Source organism: Coturnix japonica, chromosome 5 (assembly GCF_054131305.1).
Source record: "Coturnix japonica strain WE chromosome 5, WE-NBRP24, whole genome shotgun sequence".
Taxonomy (NCBI): domain Eukaryota; kingdom Metazoa; phylum Chordata; class Aves; order Galliformes; family Phasianidae; genus Coturnix; species Coturnix japonica.
In genome coordinates, this window is record NC_140667.1 from 7,713,510 (window position 1) to 7,734,758 (window position 21,249).

The 21,249-nt window shown below is 40.4% G+C and overlaps 1 protein-coding gene across 1 annotated transcript in view; it reads left to right on the forward strand.

Annotated features, from left to right (window-relative positions):
- ABTB2 (ankyrin repeat and BTB domain containing 2) overlaps positions 1-21,249 on the forward strand; it is a 126,472-nt gene that overhangs the window by 71,498 nt on the left and 33,725 nt on the right. Inside the window, exons 2-3 of the mRNA XM_015863534.3 lie at positions 10,767-10,913; positions 13,562-13,772. Of these exons, the coding sequence (XP_015719020.2) occupies positions 10,767-10,913; positions 13,562-13,772 (358 nt within the window). The remainder of the gene's footprint in view (positions 1-10,766; positions 10,914-13,561; positions 13,773-21,249) is intronic.

The following is a 21,249-nucleotide window of genomic DNA, read 5'->3' on the forward strand; positions in this document are numbered from 1 at the left end:
ATGCTGGCAGCACTCTTGCCAGAGCTGTTATGGCACATGTGTACTTATTCTGAGAGCTGTTTGGTGTTTCTGCTTCTGGGGGGACAGTGCCAGTGGATGCAGTTGTGTTAGGTTATGAGAACCTGTCTTCTGCTAAAAAAATACTTTCCTTTTCACTTCTGCAATCAGGCAATTTTCCCTGTTTGTTACCATCTTATCCTGAGGGAGGCTGGTCACCTCTACAAATCATTTTGTTCTAAGTGTTGAGAAAATAATTGCTGGCAATGGCCCGATTATTCTCCCTGTTTCTGAGTTTGACTTTTTTGTATACTGCATGGTGTAAAGTGGCATAATTGGAATTACTGTGTGCAAGAAGCTGTGGGAAGATAGCACACCGGCAAAATGAGTTTTTACATGGCTAAATCTGTTACAGATACGGTGCATGTGTGTAATAAAGATACAAAAATGCATTCTCCTTATTTAAAAACATCAGAACATGGAGATTCTAAATGTCATCCTCTAATCCTCTACACAGATCCCATATTTAAAAAAAAAAAAAAGAAGGAACATGTGGCAGTGTTTTGAGATTCTTTAGAGAACCATGCCCACCCCGTCTGAGAACTGTAAACTGTGCTGTTATTTATGCTTATGCAAAAAAGATGCTGTTCTATAATAAAAACACAGGCAACCTGCTTTTCTTCAGAGCTATTTCGAGTTTTAAAACAATGCTGGGGATCCATCAATCCGAGCAGTTTTCTAACCAAGATCTTAATGTAAATTTCTATAAATAATATAATGGCAGCAGCATTTTGTTGGAAACAACATTCAAAGAGGCACTGTTTGAAAAGTGAATACTTGCTTGGGGCAGTTATATTTAGGGCTCTAATGGAAGTGTACAAGTTATGCTTTTTATACAAACTATAAATGGCTGCAACCAAGAGACTTTGAAATGCATTTGGCATTTATACAGTGTGAGATACAGGGCAGAGCCTTGTAGTGGAGATATTCCCCCCCCCCCCTTTTTTTTTTCCTATGGGCTTTAAAACTGTTGCCAAATTCTTGTGTTGTTGCTACCCCCAAAGAGTGCTTTCAAAAATAAGTTTTGTGTCTACCCTTGTTCTGAGCTGTAGAAAACTACAAACATGGTGATGATGAATAGATGATAGATGAGCAAGAAAGAAGGATGCAAGCAGCAAAATAGAAAGTAAAACAGGTGCTATAAGCTGGAGAAAGTGGGATACAGCATTGAAGAAATCCAGGCATGAATGTAGATGGTAGGAGCTGGTTCTTGAGTACTATAGACAATGTGTGAAATAGTCTTGCAAAGATGGAGAAGAAAATTCAGCAAATGGTGAGTAAGTGGAGTTCCTCAATTTCACTTCTGCTGTTGGTCTTTATAAAAGTGCTAAATTTCTGGTAACACTATTGAAACACTCTTAGAAAATAAGCCCTGTCTGAAGGCACATGTCAAACACAAAGAATTGTTTGTAAACTGTGTGTAAACTTGTCCTAAAAACTTAGGCTGACCAAAGCTAATGTTAGGCAAAAATGATTAAGAAATTGGGGTAAAAAATGGGAAAAGATTCATGCAAGTTAATATTGGTGTAGCCAGTACTTTATTGTAGCTGTGCTGATGACAGCATTGAAGGTGAGGTCTACTTTGTTGCAAAATAGCAAGGTTACCCATCCGATGTTCTGTGTTGTCTGCTCAGTGAGTCAAACCCTGAATATTTTTTAGCTACAAGCATAGTGTGTATGTGAGCAATACTCCAGACCCATTCCCTCTGGAGGTCAGACTTTATGGTCTTAGGACTGAGCTTAGGTAAAATGTCAATGTAGAATTGAGTGACAGAAGCCTGTTTTGGCCTGGCCAAAGTCAAAACTGCTCAGATGTGCCTGAGAGGATCTCTGTTGCTAACAGCTGATGGAGACAACTCCTGGCTCACATAAAAAGTCCTGTCGTTTAGAGCAGTAGTTTTCTTACATTGGGTTCCTGTTTCCTCATGGCTTCATTAAAATGAATAGAATAGTAGAATAAGTGTCTCTGATATTTTAAGTCATTGACTCATATAATTGCAGCCTGGATGTTAGTAAGCAAGCACAGTACCTAGAATTTTATTTTAATGACATGTTTACTACAGACAGGAAGGTCTAATGGAGGTAGACTTTTATTGGGCTATTAGCTTATACAAAGTTTAAGGGCAGGGGATGTGTAGAGTCCTACTTTCAGAAGATGACTCTGGAATAGCTGTGTGGTGCCGTGTGGGCTGGTGGAGCACCAGGGCCTCCCTTTCACTACCCTGCCTGGGGAGGCCTACCATGGCCTGGGCACATGCAGTGTGCCCTGCTCACACAGCACAGAGCTTTATTTTGCTCCTAGGGCACTGACATCTGCTCTGTGCTCTGCTCTGGAAGAAACATCCTCCTACTAGAAGGAGTACTTGGTGCCAGTAGTAGATATACTGGAAGGGTTATTCTGGAGGACTGTCCTGGACAGATTATCTATCTAGAGATTTCCTGAGAAAAGGAACTGAGAGTGACAGAGGATATAAGTTTACTATCTTCCTTGTATTTGGCAAGCATACAGATCATGGGATGTATAAATAGAAGAATTGAAGGCAAATAAAGAGGGGTCATTATGGCATGTACAAAGAGCTTAGTCAGACCACATCTGGAGAACTGGGCATGATTCAAAGACCATATTTCAGGAAGGACAGTGAACAATAAGGAGTGGTTTAGAAGGGAGTATTGTAAGAGGAGAGGATACTGGGGCAGTAGCTAGTGCCTGCACTTTTATCAGGCATAAGCTACATTCCTCCTGGTTAATCCAAGTGAAGCTGTTTTTATGGCAGAAAGAACTAAATTGGAGACATCTAAGGAATTCCAAGGTGATTGAGGAAGTGATAGTAAACTCTTCTCACTGATGTCCATAGTAATGATGCTGAAAGATTCAGTGTTTGAGGAGATGCAATTGTGTATATAAATATTTATTTCAGTCATTTTCATACAACATGTTTTGCCATGTTTGTCAGAATAACTGTCCCACCACTGTATGCACACCAGAATCTCTATTAGGTTAGAATCTATTTTGCCTTCCTTAACCCCATCATTTGGGTAAAGCTTCTCTTCTTGTATCGTAAGCCCCATTGATGTGGATTACACGTTGCTGTAATACTGTGTTCTTTCATCTCAGTAGCTGTTGTGTCTTGAAGCACTTAGGGATTGTTGAAGGTATAAAGGGCTACATAAATAAAAGACATACTGTTGCTAAGGGACAAAAAAGAAAAGTCCTATTGGCACATGCAGGAAATGGGGACGCTGCTGTTAAATAGCATAAAGGAGAAAAATCAGAAAGAACTGAAACAATACAGTTGTTCTGTCAGAGTGCCCTTAATGGGAATAAAGCAATATCCCCATTTTACAGAAAAGTGAACTGAACTAGGACACTGAGTAAATTGGTTGGTTGGAGTTTACACAGCCAGTTAATGGTAAGTCTTCTCTGCACGTTGAACTGTGCTCATTTTTTTGGCACAGCATTCTGGTTTTGTATTTCTTCTTTGGCTCAGTGTTGGCCAGTCTCATGCAGGAAAGGTCTAATGCCAAAGTTTCTGAACTGGATGATTTGGACTTTTTGCAAAGACTTGGTTCTGATGCATGAGCTTTGAAAGTTGCTTCCCCTCCTTTTGTCTCTGTTTCCCTATTGAAGAAATGGAAATGAGGATAATCACCAGTTCATTAAACCACTGATACCTTTTATCTTGCAAAGTATGCTGCTGCTTCTAACGATAAAAATTGTAATGTTTTTTGGCAGTCATTAGAATATAAACCCAGGACATATTCCCTTGAGCTCATGTTCAATTAAGCACTTTGAGTCCAAGCCAGGATAGTGGTTGTCCAGAAGACCACAGGGATATGGAAGTGGGATTAATGACTCAATAAGTACTGACTCAGTACTAAACCCAGGCCTTTCTCCTGCATTTATATTTATTTTCAGTCCTGTCTGACACAGATGAATTCAAATGTAGTTGTTCTTACAGATACTTCCTACCTTCTCCACTCCAGCATTCAACCCAATCCCGTTATTTTCCTAGCAAAAATGAGGCAGGTTTGCATCATGTTTGTAGATGTAGTTATGAATACACAGTTACTTAGGAGAAACGAAGCATTTAAAGATTTGTAGTAACTGTAATAATAGTCTTTTGCTCTTCCTCTGGTGGCATGTACAGAGCAGTGATTCCTTAGCTCTTGTACTGGGAACTGCACTGCTCTGACCTGCTTTTGGAACATGATGTCCTGCAGTGCCCTAGACTTTAGCAAAGGGGTAGTGGCATGTGAGGGTACCTTAAAAGTCTATTTTGGAGTGTTTTGGTACTTCAGTCAAGTAGTGCCTGCTGACACCGAGGAACAGCGAGGATTGGAGCCTATACTTTGTGACAGAGCATCTCTGGTAACAATCCTTATGTCCAGGCAAACAGTGAGTGGGCATGTTTGTGTTTCAAGCCCAATGTCTGTGTGAGGGTGTTGTACAAGTTTCTGTATGTTCTTCTGCCTGACATCTAAGCTTTTGTTTTTTACCTCTTAACTGCTTGCTGCTGTCTGGGCTTATGCTGTGTATTTAGGCATATGCGGCAGCTGAGTCGGTTTCATTCTATGACTTGCTATGCTACAGTGCACCTGAAGTCCTGGTCCTCACAGATGGCATCACAACTCTGAGATTTCCTTCAAGGTAAACTGATAATTCTGTCTAGTTGTGTTTGTGAGTAAGGATGTGGAAAAATGGAGTTGAAGGAGACGTTGTCCTTCTGGGCAGTTAGACCGAGACCAGGGAACTTGTGTTAAAGGCTGTGTGAATGAATCCCTTGGATCCTTCCAGAACTATGTCATTAGGACAGCGGCTCTTCAGCAGGGAGATTCAGCTCAGCAGTTGCAGGATACTTAAAAATCTTCTATGTTCAGAAGTTTTCTATTCTTTCGCTTTTTCTCCTGCTTTCAACTCATTATTGCTGTTTAGTGTGCATGCAAATACAAGGAACTGTTTGATTTTTCATACTGCTGGCAGAGACAAACTGCAAGGCTTTCCTGCCTGCTTTATAGCAGCATATTTTCCTATATGTTAGTAATTATATTCATTGTTTCCTGATCAGAAGTATTTCTCACAATCTGTAGCATGACTGTACTTGATTATATAGCCTGATGTGTTTAGTTTTCAGTATGCTATATCAGGAACACTTTTATTGCTTGTTATTTAAAGTTTTTGTTTGTTTAGTTTCTGTCAGAACAAACCTGTCTTATTTCATAAAATAAGAGGGTCGATCATAGCAGTGTGTGATAGTAGTTTGGCAAGGAGGAAACACAGAGTGTTAGGAATTGGCATTAATTCTAGGTGGTACTGTGTGCTCTAGGTCTGTACTGAGTTGATTGGCAAGAGGAAACTGCATGGCATTGTGTTGCTTGGTAGAATGGGAAACAAAAACCTGAGGAAAAGCTTTGAATACTCCTTGCCATGAAGAATGATAGGACTTTGTGCAAGGTGACAGCCATCCTGGTGTCACAGCCAAATTCCAATGTGGGAACTGCAATTGCAGTTGGGTGAGATTTTTACCAAGTGCATTGAAATGAGTGAGATTTGGCTGTTCAGTGTGGTCAGGTCATTACTGTCTGCCTTCAAAATTCCAAATCACAGCTCAGCTCATTGGGAGCAAATATTGTTCTCACCTCTGAGAATGTTTCTTACAGAATTTATCACAAGCCAAATGTTACAGAAATATGTTGATGCTGAAAACTGAGGCCATATTTTTTTCCTTATGTTTAAGTTCCTAAGACGCTTCTGTGGCACAGCAGTTCTGCTCTTATTGACAGCAGTTTTGACTTCATGTATGTGACTTTTTGCATTAGGGGCATTTAGAAACAATCCATAAGCATTAAAGAGGAACCCAAATGTTCCAACGACTTTCATTTCTAATTGGTTTTGTCAAATAGAATTGTGTCTCCTGTTCTCGTTTGCATTGTGGTAGCATTCAGTAAAGATTCCCACTGTTAGATGCAGTGCACACACAGTTCACAAAGAGAATGCTTGCCTGTAGAACTCACTTCTGTTCTGGCCAAAGGGAAAAATCAATGCACATTGTATTGTCTCATAGACTCTATTATGTTTATCATAGGGCAAAAAAATGTGTACTTTTCTGGCTTGGTAGTTTGCTGTGTGAGCTCCATCCTAATTATATTTCTGATTCTTTGCCTAAGCTGTCATGAATACAGCCAGCTCCTGAGACCTTAAGTTGTGCATTTCTGAAATAATGGAGTTAGTACCCTGGGCAATTTCCGTGAGGAATCCCAGACTGCAGAATTGGAGTGCTTTCCAGACAAGCCTCATTGGCCCTTTGCCACTTCTGAGTGGCCCCATCTTAACCTCCAGACATCTTGCAAGTGTTTGAAAGTCCTCAAACAGCTGACGTGTTAATCTTTAGGAAGTTGTGTCCCAGCATGAAGGATTTAGGTTAAAGCAGAGAAAGCATGGAGAAAATGATTACAGCAAGGTAAAACTGATGGATAGTTCTTTTTCATGAGCGTAATGTGCAAATAGCATAAAGTGTGAAGATAACATGGGTACTTTAAAAATTAATTGGATTAAGGTTTTTAAACATTCCAATTTTAAAGGTAAAAGTGTTTGAATTTCTTTGTATTTTGATATCAAAAGAGCAGAAGTCAATGCCAGCTTCTTAATCACCAGAGAGCATTGGGCTTGATGCAAGGCTCCTTACCAAAAGTTCCTTGCTTGAGGGTTGGACCAACTGCCCAACTCAAGCAACACTGTGTGCAACCCTGGTCATCTCATGAGCTGTCACGTTACAGCCAAAGCTCTCGGCAGAGCTGCTGCATCTCTTGAAGTAGAAAGATGTCCAAGGGTGTGATCAGACTTTTTCCCTGGACCTTGCTCAGACTTTGGAAACATTTTCAGTTGCTGTTAAAAAGCATCAGATTACAGACAACAATTTCAAAATCTGTGGGCAAGCAGAATAATTTCAGTTTAAAGAACTGTTTAACTGGAATTTCACCCAGTTGTGAAGCCTTTTAAGATCATTGGCAGCAAATGCCCATGAACAGGTTTCATATATTAACTGTGGGAGAATAAGTATGCCTTTATTTCCAGCTGCTATTTCAAAGGCTATGGAAATATCAGAAGCAAATTGTTAGCCAGCTGTGCCTTCATCACAGCACTGCAAACGTGCTTTCAATCGGGCTGTGGGGTGTTGCTGCACACCATCCTGAGAAGTGACTTCTTAACTCGTTGTGCTCTTTAGGCTTATTCTAAGCCTAATTAATTTAAAATTAATACTTCTCACTTAATTTGCTTGGGTTTAGATTCTTATTTAAAATCTTGAGTAATTGAAAACTGTGTCTGGAATGCCAGGATAGAGCCAGAAAAATGTATAAAGCACAACATAGCCCACATCAGATAATATAAGAAGGGGGGTGTACATGCATGAATGGCTCATTCCTGCACAGTAATTAGGTGCTGTTCCACACTGTTGTTGTGTGGGGATAAAAACATTCTTGAATATCAGGATGTAAATCAGCAGTTCTGCCATGATTTGAAACATAAACAGTGTTTAGATAATAATGGGTTTATTTCAATTATAGTTTTCATTATTTTAACCATGATTGAGATTAGTGTTGCTGCAAATGTAAAATATACAGAAATATGAATGCTGGGTATAAATAGAAGCTGTCTCTACATTCATGATATCTTTTATCTACAAATTGTTTGGTTTGAGTGGGAGGAGAGTTGATACCACCATTTGGGGTACAGGAAGGCATTGCAATGCAATTGTTTCTGTTATCAAATAATTTTTAATACCAATTAGGGTGGAGGGGGGGAGAAGGTTGTGTTCCTAATTATAATACCAGTAGTCCAGGCTAGACTACAGATGTTCTTGTGCCTGAATTTCTGATCCAAAGAATGACTGTGATGCTTTTCCAACTCTGCAGTTAGTGGAAATATATGGAAAGAGAAATAAAGATCACCTCACTGCAAGGTGAGGGCCAGAAAGCTCTTCAGTAATAACTGTGGATTAAATTTCTGCTTTGCTGCCTATCCAGTGTCTGCTCTCAGTCCATCTCAAATGCAGCACTGAGATGTAATTTCCACTTCCCGGGCTTGCTCAGAACCTAAAAAGACCTGCCAGACTGGGTGAGCCTCTGGGAAGCCTTCTGTAAGGAGGGCCTGATTCATCCTCTACCACAATCCTATGAAAATCCCAGGTGACATCACAGGGCCAGAGGCTTAGTAACTTCCTTACTTCTCCTTGGTACACTGAGGATATTCCTCAATGGTAACACAGCAGGTGAGAGCATAAATCTTGTCTGCAACTATCTTGTATGAGCAATTTCTCCAAAAGTAAATAAATCATCCCTGCTTCCTCTTGCCCACAGCACCTGGAGAACAAAGAACCAAATAACTGAGGGTGTAGTTTCACATTGGGGCCAATCTAAATCATTCTGCAAATCTTTATTTTAAATTCCTTTTTAGAAAACGGAACCAACTGAAACTGGCTGGCAGGGGAAATAACACCCCATTTTTTTGCTCAGAGTGGTTTAATAATGTAACTGCCAGTTTCTGTTTTCGCCTCTGTAGAATTATATGCCTCTATTTGAAACTTTTGACAAATCAGTCTATTTTTGTTCTCCCTCTGCCATAAATCCAATCCATATGTCTTAAAACATCCTCTCATGGCTCTAGCGTGGAAAAGGAAGTGGCTTAGGCTCTGTATAGGCGGCTACAGCATAGTTAGTAAGCTCTTCTAGTTTGAATGCATCGCTTCTGCTAGCTCTTAAAGCCTTGAATTCCTAATTATTCAGGTTACAGAGGGCATTGGCAGAGTTTTCCCCATTAACTAACAGTGGTGCACAGTGAAGAAATAGAACGGGATAAATCATTCCCTTATCCTCAGTTTGTCCAGGAAGTTTTTGATGCAGACTTTGGCTTTAGCACCAAGCAGGATGCGAAGAGGATGTGAAAAGAGTAGGAGAGATCAATTCAGCATACATACGGTTTCAAAAGAAAACTTCAAGACAAAGAAACAAAGGTCTTGCCCAATACGCTGCAGTTCAGCTGGCAAGAGCTTTGTTTGACAAGCTCAGCACCTACGTGACAGGAGGTCACTGCAGTATGAGCAAAGTGTCTCCACATCTAAGACTCAGCTGGGGTCAGGAGGTGAGACGGGAAGGAAATGTAGATTGAAACTGAAATATATTTGTATAGCTGTTCATGGATCAAAATTGAAAACCCAAAAATACATGATGCGTCAGGGTAAGAGTGCAGGCAGAAGTGGCTATAAAAGCCCCCTTGCCTAAAATCACAGAAAATTTAGGCTCAGGAGATATACTACTGCTGGAGTTGTGGGTTGATTCATAATTAGCAGTATGGCTGCAACTGCACACACTGTGTTACAAGAACACTGGCTGAGCTGACAGCAAAAAGCTTTTGCTCCAGTGTGGATGCAGTGTCATGCTGGGTGTCATTGGATCACACAGCAGGGTGCCTCCAGAGGAAGTGGGTTTCCTCTCCCATCCTGCCATGGTCACATATCCCTGCTCCCTTTCTCCCGTCAGATGTAGAGGTCACAGTCCCCCTTTCTCTCTGTACCACACAGAACAGTTCTGTGGCCACAGGGCAAAGCAATTCAGCTCACTAATTTGAAGAAAAGCCAATCAACTGATGGGGTTTTTTTAGGAGGAAAGCAGGATAGGCATTATATTTTGGGGATCTGTGTAAGCGCTGATTTGCAATGTGGCTGCAGATTTGCCATGCTTGATCAAAGATATAGGGCAGAAAGAGTGACTGGGGGAAGGAGAATGTCTGCCCCTTTTAGAGATAACTTGCAAATTAGCATGGAACTGTCTCAGTTTTGTTTTAAGTATCCCTGGTTATTGCTACTACCCTTCCCAGCCTGCTCATCTAAATAATCTCTAATTTATGAACAATTCAAATGAGTTGTAAGGGCAGACATGGTGCAGGTAGGATGAGGTCCCAGTAACAACTACACAAAACTGCTTGTAAAGCTTTAGTTCCATTTAGTTGCTGTGCATTAACTGTCATGTATGGAAGAAGATGAAATACTTCAGAATGGAAGGAGTGTGTGTGCAGTGAAGGCATGTGTGCAGTATAATTACCTTCCTAATCTCTCTAATATAGGGGTCATTCATAGAGAATATAGTCAACCTCAAAACTTGTGGGTGTAGTTTGGCAAAGCCAAAGGTTCACGGTTATTGAAACCACAGTCTGCATATTTGAAACTGCACGCAGGTTCAAAGAGCTGGCATGGCCTATGGCTTTATTTTTGGAGTTACAAAGATTACAGCTACCGTTTACCCCAGATGGACCTGAGGTTATTGCCTATACCTTTTAAAATTAGGCCTTTATATCTAGAAATCTGCATGCAGCTGTTCAAAGGCAACTTGTATGTGCACAGCTGAGTTTTTGTATAAACAGTATGAGGGACTTCACTAAAGCTTTTCATGTAGCATTATCTCAACTACAGTTTCTGGTTTTTACAAGCTGTAGAAATGTCCAGCCTTGCTGATCCCAGTTGCTCTGTTTCATCCATTTCAATGATTTTTATAGCACTACTGGATTTTGTTTGATCTGTTCTAAAGAGCTCAAGTCCTCTGACTGAAGAAGGTGAAAATATGTTTGAGCTCTGCATCACTGCTATTGGTACAGGGAATGGCTTTTCTACTCCCAGAAGTTCACTAGTAACAACTCTGTTTCTTGCTCTCTTCCTTAGGTGTGCTGTCTCTGCCTGCTTACTTCAGCCCATACAATGATGGCTCTGTGTGCAGTGATGGACGGGCTGATGCTTACGCCCAGCTGGAACTCCGAACTTTAGAGCAGTCTTTGTTGGCAACTTGTGTTGGAAGCATCTCTGAACTGAGTAAGTTTCAGTTGTAACTGAGTGTGTGTTCCTTTCCATGAAGCAGGAGAGCCAGTCCTTCTGCTATTGTGGTCAGTGGGAATGATGCCACTGTTGACAGTGTGAGGAGTATTTGGCCAATGTTGTGTAAGGTTTAATTGTTTTTGTGGTGCTGTTTATGAAAATCAGGTTATTTCATTAGGCTTCCTTGTATTTAACTCACCTTGGAGATGCATAAGACGTGTTTTTTCCAGCTTCTTGGTAGTTAGTGCAGCTAGTACCAATAGAAGATGGATGCTTTTGCCTGGATACCTCTAGAGACTTTCTTGTACTTTTGTGGAACATAGCAGCAGCACCTCCTTTTGTGGCATAAAGGGTTCTCCTTATTGTTTATGCAGTGGAAATGTCAAGAGTGTGGGTTATTCAAGGAAAAGCTTTTTGGTTAATTAAAAAACAAAAAGTGGAGGGAAAAAAAGCACCTGAGAGCACTTCAGTAACAAAAACTTTTTCAAAACTTTTTTTAATGCTAACCAAATGAAATGTTCCATTCCTAGACTACTCACAAAGCCCTTTTAAAGTAAACAAAAATGATTAGTGTTTTCCTAGTCTACTTCTCTCTTGCAACGTTTCTGATGGCATCGTTTTCTTAGTTTCTACCATGTGAATGCTAATGAATGTCAGGGGCCAGCAAGGAGTTTGTGGGTTTCACCATTTATTTTGCAACCTGCCTTAATTTTGAGGTTTTGAAATTCCTTTAACACACCTCTATTTATCCTGAAACACAAGAGAACATTTGTAGCATGGGTCTATGATTGAATACAGCTTCCTCTCTCTTCCCCCAGCCCTGCTTTGGCCAACTTGGTCACTACACCCAGTGAATGGATCTCCTGATACAGTTGCCTGCTGATTTTTTTTAAATTTAATTTTGCTGAACATTGCCAAAAAAATAAAGAGAGTGAGTGTGCAAAGGAGAAGGAACGTTATTATGTACTGAAAATTTGAATTCCAAATGCATTTCTTCTGTAATGTGCAGGTTTCTGTGTTAGTACCAATGCCAGAACATTCATGATTTTCTTGTAAAATTAGAGTGCAAAGAGTCTGGGGCTACTGACGTGCAAAGGCAGAGACGTTAGAAGGCTTTGGCATTCTGAAATGGGTCCTTAAGCTTGAATGTACTATGCAATGAACAAGTGACATAACTGCACATGGAGATTTTTTTTAGTATTGCATTGATCTGAACCACTAATAATGTTGTATAGACATATAGAACCTTTCTGGGGGTCTCCCCCTCACCTGTGCAACACTAGAACTCCATGGGTTCAGCTGGAGGTTGGTTGGCAAATTCAGTGTCTTGCTGTGATATAAAAGAACAAATGACTTCCTAATAATTTCAGAGAGAGGTGAGAATAATTCATATTTCACATGGGTAAGTTTAAGACATTTTCTCAGGATCTAGCTTTGAGATGGGGTAACTATTTCAATTCCATCCTTTCCCAGTATTGTAACTGGAGGGCACAATGGAGTAACATTTCCTGTGAGAGTGTAAAGCAGCAGAGGATTCTCTCGAGGAAAAAATAGACTCTAGCTATGTATAGCAATCGCTCAGACCAGTGGTATGGTAGTCACACTACTCAAAGATGTAGTGTCTGAAGCCTTTGTTGCAAAGCTCATGTTGTTTGTAATGTACCACAATAAAAGGAGAGTAAGCAGGGTGTGCCCAAAGCAAGTATATTACACAAATGTCAGCTTTATGTGACTAAAGAATTTCTGCATAGCTGCTATCTTGGGGTTATTACTCTGTGAATTTTTTGTAAATCTGGAGCCGTGAAGTCTTTTCCTAGTAAAAACTGTGTAATGCAGGTTGTCTTTAAGGCCTCTCAAGTACTCAATAGTACAGAGGCAGGTTAGCTCAAATTCAAAGACTGAGGGGACTCAGCAGCTCAGAAAGCTCTGGATTGCAATTCTTACAAGACTCGGGGGCAAATTCATGGTACAGCTTGTGACAGACAACATGATAAAGTTCAGCTTCTTAATAGGGGCAACATGTTTTATTGTTCTGGAGGAAGATTGAGGTAGAGTGAGGAGAAGATAATTAGGCTCCTAAAAGAAGATGTTTCTCTACTGAACAGATCATTAATTTGTCATAAGTGCCTGAACCTCAGAGCCCAGCTGAAAGAAATGGAAATAATCTTTTAACATAGAATCGTGATTGTGGAGATTAGAAAAAAAGGGATTCGTATTGGTACCACTGGCTTTGCCATGTGTAAGCTCTGCTCCCAACTCAGACAATGATTTTACTAAAATATAAACAGTTTTTGTAGGCAGGCAAGAAACTTTTTTTTTACATGGTGGAGAAAAGGAGAAAAGCATTAAAACAGGATGGAAAAATCACTGGAAGGCTATAATGCTGAATGCATGGTGTCTGAGAGGAGTTCCATTTTCTATTTTCTAACTCATCAGGTTTTGTTTGAAAGAAAGCTAGATTCCTCTTAGAACAAACTGCAAGAAGCATCGTCTCGAGAGCAGTTTTTAGCTTAGTGAAATAAAAAGAGTATCTGTACACAAAGGGCATTTCTCTCAGCAGTGAGAGATTTTACTTAGCTGAAAGAGTACTAAAAGAGGACTGTGGATGAATAACAGAGACTTATGCATTCTTTCTCTTTTTGCAGGTGACTTGGTATCACGGGCAATGCACCACATGCAGTGCTTGAACACCATTCGCCCAGGCATGAGCCCCATTCGGCAAACTCGGCAGCAACAACCCATCTCCTGGTCCCCTGATGCTCTTCACACCCTCTATTACTTCCTACGTTGTCCTCAGATGGAGTCTATGGAGAATCCCAACCTTGATCCTCCAAGAATGACCCTGAACAATGAACGGTAAGTAAGCTGGTGAACTGTTAGTAGATGAGGAGTTGCACTAGGAAGGTTTCCTTTTGTTGAGGAACTGTGTGTGCCTGAGCAGCCCTGGCAGTTTTGCAGGATGCTACCTATCAGGCATCAGTTATTCCTGCAGTCAGGCCAGATTATGCTGTCAGCCTTGCCAAGTTTACTAAGCCTTGGAATTGGAACTGGAAAGTGAGCTGTTTTTTCATGCAATCTTTCCGAGCGAGGCATATACTGAATGCTGCCAACAGGGCTCGTCTGGAGACACTGCCAAAAGCACATGTGGTTGCCTAAAGCAGTAAAGACCTTACCAAAGAAAATTTTACCTTCTGAATAGCACCAATTAACAATTGTCATCATTCTCAGGAAAAGGAATGCCATTTGCTGTGTGGAATTTCAAAAGGATTTATGGCCAGCCTTACTTAAAGATTTACTTCAGTAGATGCTGTGTGTCCGGTAGAGAAAGAAATTTATATAGGAAGCCAGAAACTAAATGGAAATGCAGTAGGTTGCCATGCCTTCTGCCAGCATCATACCTGACTCTGAAAGTAGGCTCATTATTAGAGTAGGTCAGAAATTTTCCAGTGGGATGTTTTTTTCTGTTAGAAACCTCCCCGGTTTCCTTCCTGCATGGCTCCTTGGCAGACTGCCTGACAGGCAAGTGGCAGCACAGAGCCCAGGAGCCCTCAGAGCCCTCACCACAAGTTCCTTGACAGGTCAGGCAGATTGTGCTCTTGTACTCCTCGATTCAAAGGCAGACAGATAACTGGTTAACTTGCAGTTGTTTCCTGCAGAGAGACCTAGGTCTTTCAGGGCATAAGTTTCCCTGGTTTGAAATGCATACCAAGCTATGTATTTATTTCAGAAATGTTACCTAAGTCGCATTTTTTTGTTTCCAATGAACAATAGCCAGTACTTAAACTAAGTTACTTTTTGGTTTTCCTTTAGCCTGCTGGACATCAAGCAGGTGGTTGTTTCCTGGTCAATCCCAAAAGCAGCCGGCAGTTGTGAAGTTTTGTAGGATAGTGATGTGTTGAAGCCTGGGTTAGAAACCACATTCACAAACTAAGAAAGCAGGGTGTCTTTTGGGTGGATCAGCAGATAGAGAGGAACATCTGTGAAGATTTATGAATAGCGTGGTTTCTTTGCACCTTATGCTTCACCAACAGCCTCTGCTTCTAAAGTTGATTTGAAGTCATGTTAACGTGTCATTCTTAAAATTTATTATAAAAACTTGAAAAAAATTTATTCTAAAAACCTAAAAGAAATTAAACCACTTTTTCTTCTTGCTCTATTCTATATGTACAAGGGGATTATCATATTTTTTCCTCTGCTTCTTGCTGGGTTGCCTGTGGGTGTTGTTTATTAATTATTATCTTTAATTTTTATTGAGCCAGTTTGTTTTTGCTGTCTAACTTCACTGTCTTCAGTCAGTATGTTTCTGATGCTGCAGGTCAGTCCTGTCTCCTACTTTGGACGTTTCTCCAACAGCTCCCAACCATTTTTCTTTGCATGGTTTACTGGAGTTTTTCTGGAATTCAAGCTGCAACTCTATTCTATTTAAAAATCTGCACTAGATCCTATAACAGCTGCTGTCAGGGAAATTTCTGCCATTTTTTTTCTGACCAGCTGTAAAGGAAATTAAAGGGGATATATTGAAATGGAGGAAAAATGGCATTAGGGAAGAAAAAAACCACCAGAATATGAGGCCCACTGAATTAAACAGTTGGCTATGAGAAGTTTGTTAAACCTGAAAATGAAGTTTATGCTGCCTGGTATGTTAGAAAAGAACTTTCAGCCTTAACTTTCATGTGCTTCAGGGTATATTTGTATGTGATTTAATGTATTGATCTCTGTGAATGTTTAATATAGCCTGTGGTAAAAATATTGCTGATTCACTTTGTACAGGAGATAGTTTACTCCTCCCTAGCTTAAGAGGAAAAATAGTTGAGGCTGCATGTAAGACACCTGACTTATGGCTTAACAGATGAGAGCACTGATTCACCTAATGTGGGTTGGCAAAGCTGTGCAGTTCTTTTATTCTTCAATGAGCTACATCAGCTGCAAACTCTGCAAACTCTTTTGTGCATTATGCCCCCTCTCTGGAATATTCTTGTGATGTACAATGCAATCCTAGTTTGTTTTCTACTGAAAAAACCTCTGTCACAAACAAGGGCCAGTAATGCTGACCTGATCTGTATTTGCTTGTGCTTCAGTTTGCAGCCTGCTGTGTAAGTCTCATTGTTGAATACTAATCTGAAGTTTAGCAAAGAGAGGGACAGCTAAAATACTGAGGACAGTAAACTACAGAGTCCTGCAGGAATGGTGTAGATGTAGTTGTCTATCTACATCTCAGCAGATAGAGGATCTTTCTTGTTTGGCCTCTAGTATGTGAATGATTTGGGTTACCAGTAGACTGAAGATGTGGGAAGTTTGTTGATTCTGACACTATGTCTGGTTTTTCACCTCCAGGTGAAGGCACTGAAGTGGAAGGAGAACAGGCAAAATTAGACAGAAAGCACCTAGATATGCTTAGCAAAAGTTTTGAAGTATTTCCCTTAATGTAGCTGCTCACTCTATGAACATGCGGAACCCCAAACTGACTGAATTTGCTGCATGAGCAGTAAACTATCTGCTGTTTGGTGTCAAATAAAAGCTACCTGAGGAGGCATTTTGCAAGTAGTGTGCAACTTGTGCAATATGTTGGTAAATGAATTAGACACTAAAGTTGAGACCCAGATGCTTTATTCACTAACCCAACTGCCTGAAGGCTCAGGACTTGTCTGTGCCAGCAGAGAGTACATCTGTCTTTGCTGCTGTAAAAAGTCTCTCAGCTGGGTGGTGCTTTATTTATTTATTTTTAGTTTCTCAGGGATCTTAGTGTATATTGTATAAGAGATCAGACAGCGTGCTTCTGGGCCATGGAGAGTTAGCAGCCATGTGGCACTCCTTCTCTCCTTGCTCTGTTTCTATTCTGCTTTTCCCCTACTGCTCATGTCAAGCTAGCTGAACTTGGGAATGCTCTGCAGTGTGAGATCATGTCCCAGAGCAGTAGAGCATGTTTGCTGGCATTCTTTATGGGATACTATGATTTGAGAAGGGCCATCCAAAGGTAAACTAAGTTTTTTCTTCTCTCTTTATTTTTTTCCCTGTGTGGAATATAAAGCTTTTGTCTTACTTTTTACAGTGTGTGCAGACAAGATTACTCTCTGATTGATACTTATCTCGTGGAGTATTTGCTCCCTGTAGAGCACAAATTGAGGTCAGCATTCTAGTCTCATTTTACAGCTGGATGGACTAGCCTACCTAGGATTAATTGACAGCTAGGGCAGTGGAGCAGACTTAAAGCCAGAAATAGAAGCCATTGACTGCCTTCATCCTATCTCTGTTTGGAACTGAGATCTCAGAAGTACAGATTACTGCGTGCGTACAGCATGTATAGTAGGAATGTCAGTGTAACCTGAATCCGAAGAAAAGTTTGGATCCTGAATTCCATTGTGTAGCTGATAATCTGCGTCTTATAAATCAATTTTCTATAGCCAATATTATTGGTCTGCAGAAGGTTCTGAAGGTAATTCTAGGCTTGTCTAACAGTATTCATGCATCAGTCACATCAGTTGGAGCACTTCCAGAGGAGGGCCATGAAGGTGACTGGAGGGTTGGAGCGCCTCTGCTATGAGGACAGGCTGAGAGAGCTGAGGTTTTTCAGCCTGGAGAAGGGGAGGCTCCAGAGATACCTTATAGCAGCCTTCCAGTGCTTGAAAGGGGCCTACAGGAAAGCTGAGGAGGGACTTTTTATAAGGGCAGATTGGGGAAAAGTGGCTTTAAACTGGAAGAGGGTAGTTTTAGACTAGATGTTAAGAAGAAATTCTTTACTGTGAGGGTGGTGAGACACAGGCACGGTTGCCCAGTGAGGCTATGAATCCCCCTCCCTGTAAGCATTCAAGGCAGGCCGGATGGGGCTGTGACTAAGCTGGTCTAGAGAGAGATGTCCCTGCCTATAGCGGGGCAGTTGGAACTAGGTGATCTTAAAAGTCCCTTCCAGCCCAATCCACACCATGATTCTATGATCAGAGCTTTGTGAGCTCTCTGAATTGCTGGCATGCCAAGTTTTACATGTCTGAGTTTATTAGTGTGTTATTTTAATCCAAAAGTCAGTGAACAAAAAACAATATACATCAGCAGAAGCACACAAACAGTACCCATCAGACTGGTAGTGAAAATCCAGCAAAACACTAGCAAAATTCCAGAGCCAAAGTAGAATTGATCAGCCACCAACAGTAAAATTCAAGGTTTGCCAGTTTGATGGAGTTCCAGATGGAAAAGTTGTGGACACTGCAGGAAGCCAACTGCAGTCATGGGCAGCATGTATACCATATCTTTTAGGAAGGGTCAAACAGGAGCAGTGGGCTAGAGTCTAATCTCCTGTGTTGTGTTAGCAGGGTAGAAAGAAGCAGCTGAGCTATCTATTTGTGTTCTGTGGAGTATTTCCAGAAATGCCTGCTCTAAAACATTATTTATTGGGAAGGGATCTGATGCTGCCAGGAGAATGACTGTAGTTCTTTCATGCTATTTTTGAGTACTGTTTGCTCAAAGGCTATATTCTTCCAGTATTTGACCTATTGATTTAAATGAAAACATTTGATATTTGTCTTGTGGCATAAAGTCCGAGTTTACTCTGGCTAGTATGGAAACCAGAGATAGGTCTACGTTAAGAGTTCCTGATAGAACATCAAAATCCTGTTCAAGTTTGTATCTCAGCCTGCTCTGCTTTCAGATTCAAGCACTCATACTCAAACCAGATAGAGTGGAGCGGTGGTCTTACAATCCTGTTTTATTTTTCTCACTTTGTAAAATTCAGGCTGTCTTCACATACATCAGAGACACACCATTGACTTCTACTGAGGGAAAAAAAAATGTCTAAGCGTGTATCTGTGCTTTTCTAGAGCACTCCTTTCAAGTGTCTTCTTGTTTAGCTTCTTATCAAGAGTCTGGCAGTGTTTGATAAAGAAACCCTGTGCTGTGGCTATTTCTAAATCCTCAGTGACTACCTGATGAAGATGGCTTCCTCATATCATTTTCTTCTTTTTTTTAAACAATATTCTTAATTTGGAAAAGCATTGCTTTGATCTTACTTAGTATGTTTTTTTTCTTGATGATCTTTAGGTTCATCATTAGGAATAATTGGAGCCCTTAGCTCTTTCCCTCACAATTAGATGCTTTCTCCCCCTCTGCTCAGAAAAGGCCTGGAACATTAAATATTAATTCTGCAGTGACTTGAGACAGGAGTGATTTGATCACATGGATCGATTTTTATAGTAACTATCAATTCACATTAAAGAGCATACTAACAACTCAATTGTTAATGCCAATTGTATCCAGAAAGTCTTGCTTGCTATTGCATGGGCATCCAATAGCAGAAAAAGAAGGAAAATCAGGAATAACCTGCAGAGCCTGCTGCTGAGACCTGTGATTGCTTGAAATGCATCATCGACATCACTGGGAAGTATCACTGCTTTCAGAGCTAGTTAAGAACAAATCTTTTCTCCAGATGGATGTTTCCAGACTCTGAGTGGTCTGTCATGAGGCTTTTTTCCCCTCTGCTCTTTTAAAGTGCAGGTTTGTGGAATTTTATTAAGTGGAATGGCTACATCATTGTCTGTCTTTTAGATTTATCTGTGGCCTAGCCTTTCCTAATTCAAATTTTATATATTTATGTCTGAATTCTTTTCTTTTACAGCCATATCCTATTGTTGCCACGATCAATCAGGAAGAGAACTTGATATACTTAGTTCAGTGAGATGTGTTTTTTAAAAAGCCTGCAGTGAAATAAATTCTGGGTTCTCTTGTCTGAGAGATCTTAGTATCTTCCTGCTCTTTCTGCAGCTGCATAACTAAACACATGAAAGACTTATTGCAATTCTTCTGTAAAACCAGCTTTCTGGTAAATGATCCTTCATTTACTTGTCAGGTCCAGTATTCTCTGTTAAGAGTGGGGGCAGCAGCTCTGTGCTCCTTTGGGTCCTCATCTCAGGGTCTGTTGTAGCTACAAACTGTTAGCCATGCAGAACTGTGTGGGTCTGCCTTGTCAGCAGTACTGTCTGGGGTTTACTTTGTCACTGTGATTGTTCAGAAACACAGAGGTCACCTTCCCCAAAAAGCATCAGCCCAAAAAGGTGATGGGTTTTGTTTCATTTTTCCTCCTTATAGCAAAAAAACCCCAACTTGCTATTGATGGGGGGGGATTAATTTTGTAGGTTTAGTAGAAGAATAAGAGTTTATAAATGAGTAATGGTGAAGGAAACTGATGTTACACAGGAAAGATGCTGCTAGTATTTATTTTCTGCCTGTATGAGACATAGACCAGCTAATGTTGGATTCAGTTGTGATTGTGGGATATTCATTCACAAAGAAGACAGAGTGAATGGCCATCTTTCAGAGGCTAATAACCTACAGTCGGCATGCATCTATTGGCTAAACTTAATTGTACATCAGTAGTGCTGTTTCTAGCCCACACTAAATAGCAGCACAATATATCTTGGCATTTTCCACAGTTTTGAGATTTAAAAATGTGTATATTTTATCAGGAGGAATCAGTCATTTTGTTGTGCTTCTGGTGAGTAATTTTCACCTTCCTGTTTTGTATGGTTACGTCTCAGCACATTCTATAGTAGTAACATCTACCCAGAAAAAGAAACCCCAACACAAAACACTCAAACTACTGACTTCTTAGGAGCATTGGATCTCGTGCAGATTGGACATCTGCATATAAGCTCCTAACATCCTATCTGAAAGACTGAAGAGAGATTCAGGATGAAATCCTGGATCAGCATGGGTTTTTTTTGTTTGTTTGTTTGTTTTGGGTTTTTCTTGTTTGTTTGTTTTGGTTTTGTTTGTTTTGTTTTTGTTTGTTTTTTTTTTTGTAGTTCACTTCTTCATGTTCAAAGATTATAAAATGGAAAAGTGAGGAGTGACCTTGCCAGTAGCGAGGGGAATTAATTGCAAGCCCCGAGGATCAAATTAATCCAAGTGTAACTGCTGAAACTGGCAACACAGTCTACTGGATTCTTCTTCTGTCTTTTATGTTGTCTGTATAAACAAACATTCTATTTTTTAACTTTGCACCTGGAATAGACTAGCCTTTCTCCCATATTGCTGGCTGTAAGCAATTTGTAACATTAACTAGAGTGTTTCTAAAGTAGCCTGTATCTTCTGATCTTCTGAATTGAAATAGGGGTGTGGTACAAACATAGGTTATTTAAATTCTCTGCAGAATTGCAAGGAGAAGAACATCACTGTAATACCAAATCGAGCAGCACAGAACAGACTTCATAGAGAGTAAAGGGACTGCCTCCCCATGCCAGCCTTGGCACACAGGGAAAGTGTTACAGGTGAACAGTAACTTCCACAGTGAAACAAATATTTGGTTCTAATAACTGTATCTGAAGCCACTCATCAAAAAGTCAGCCTA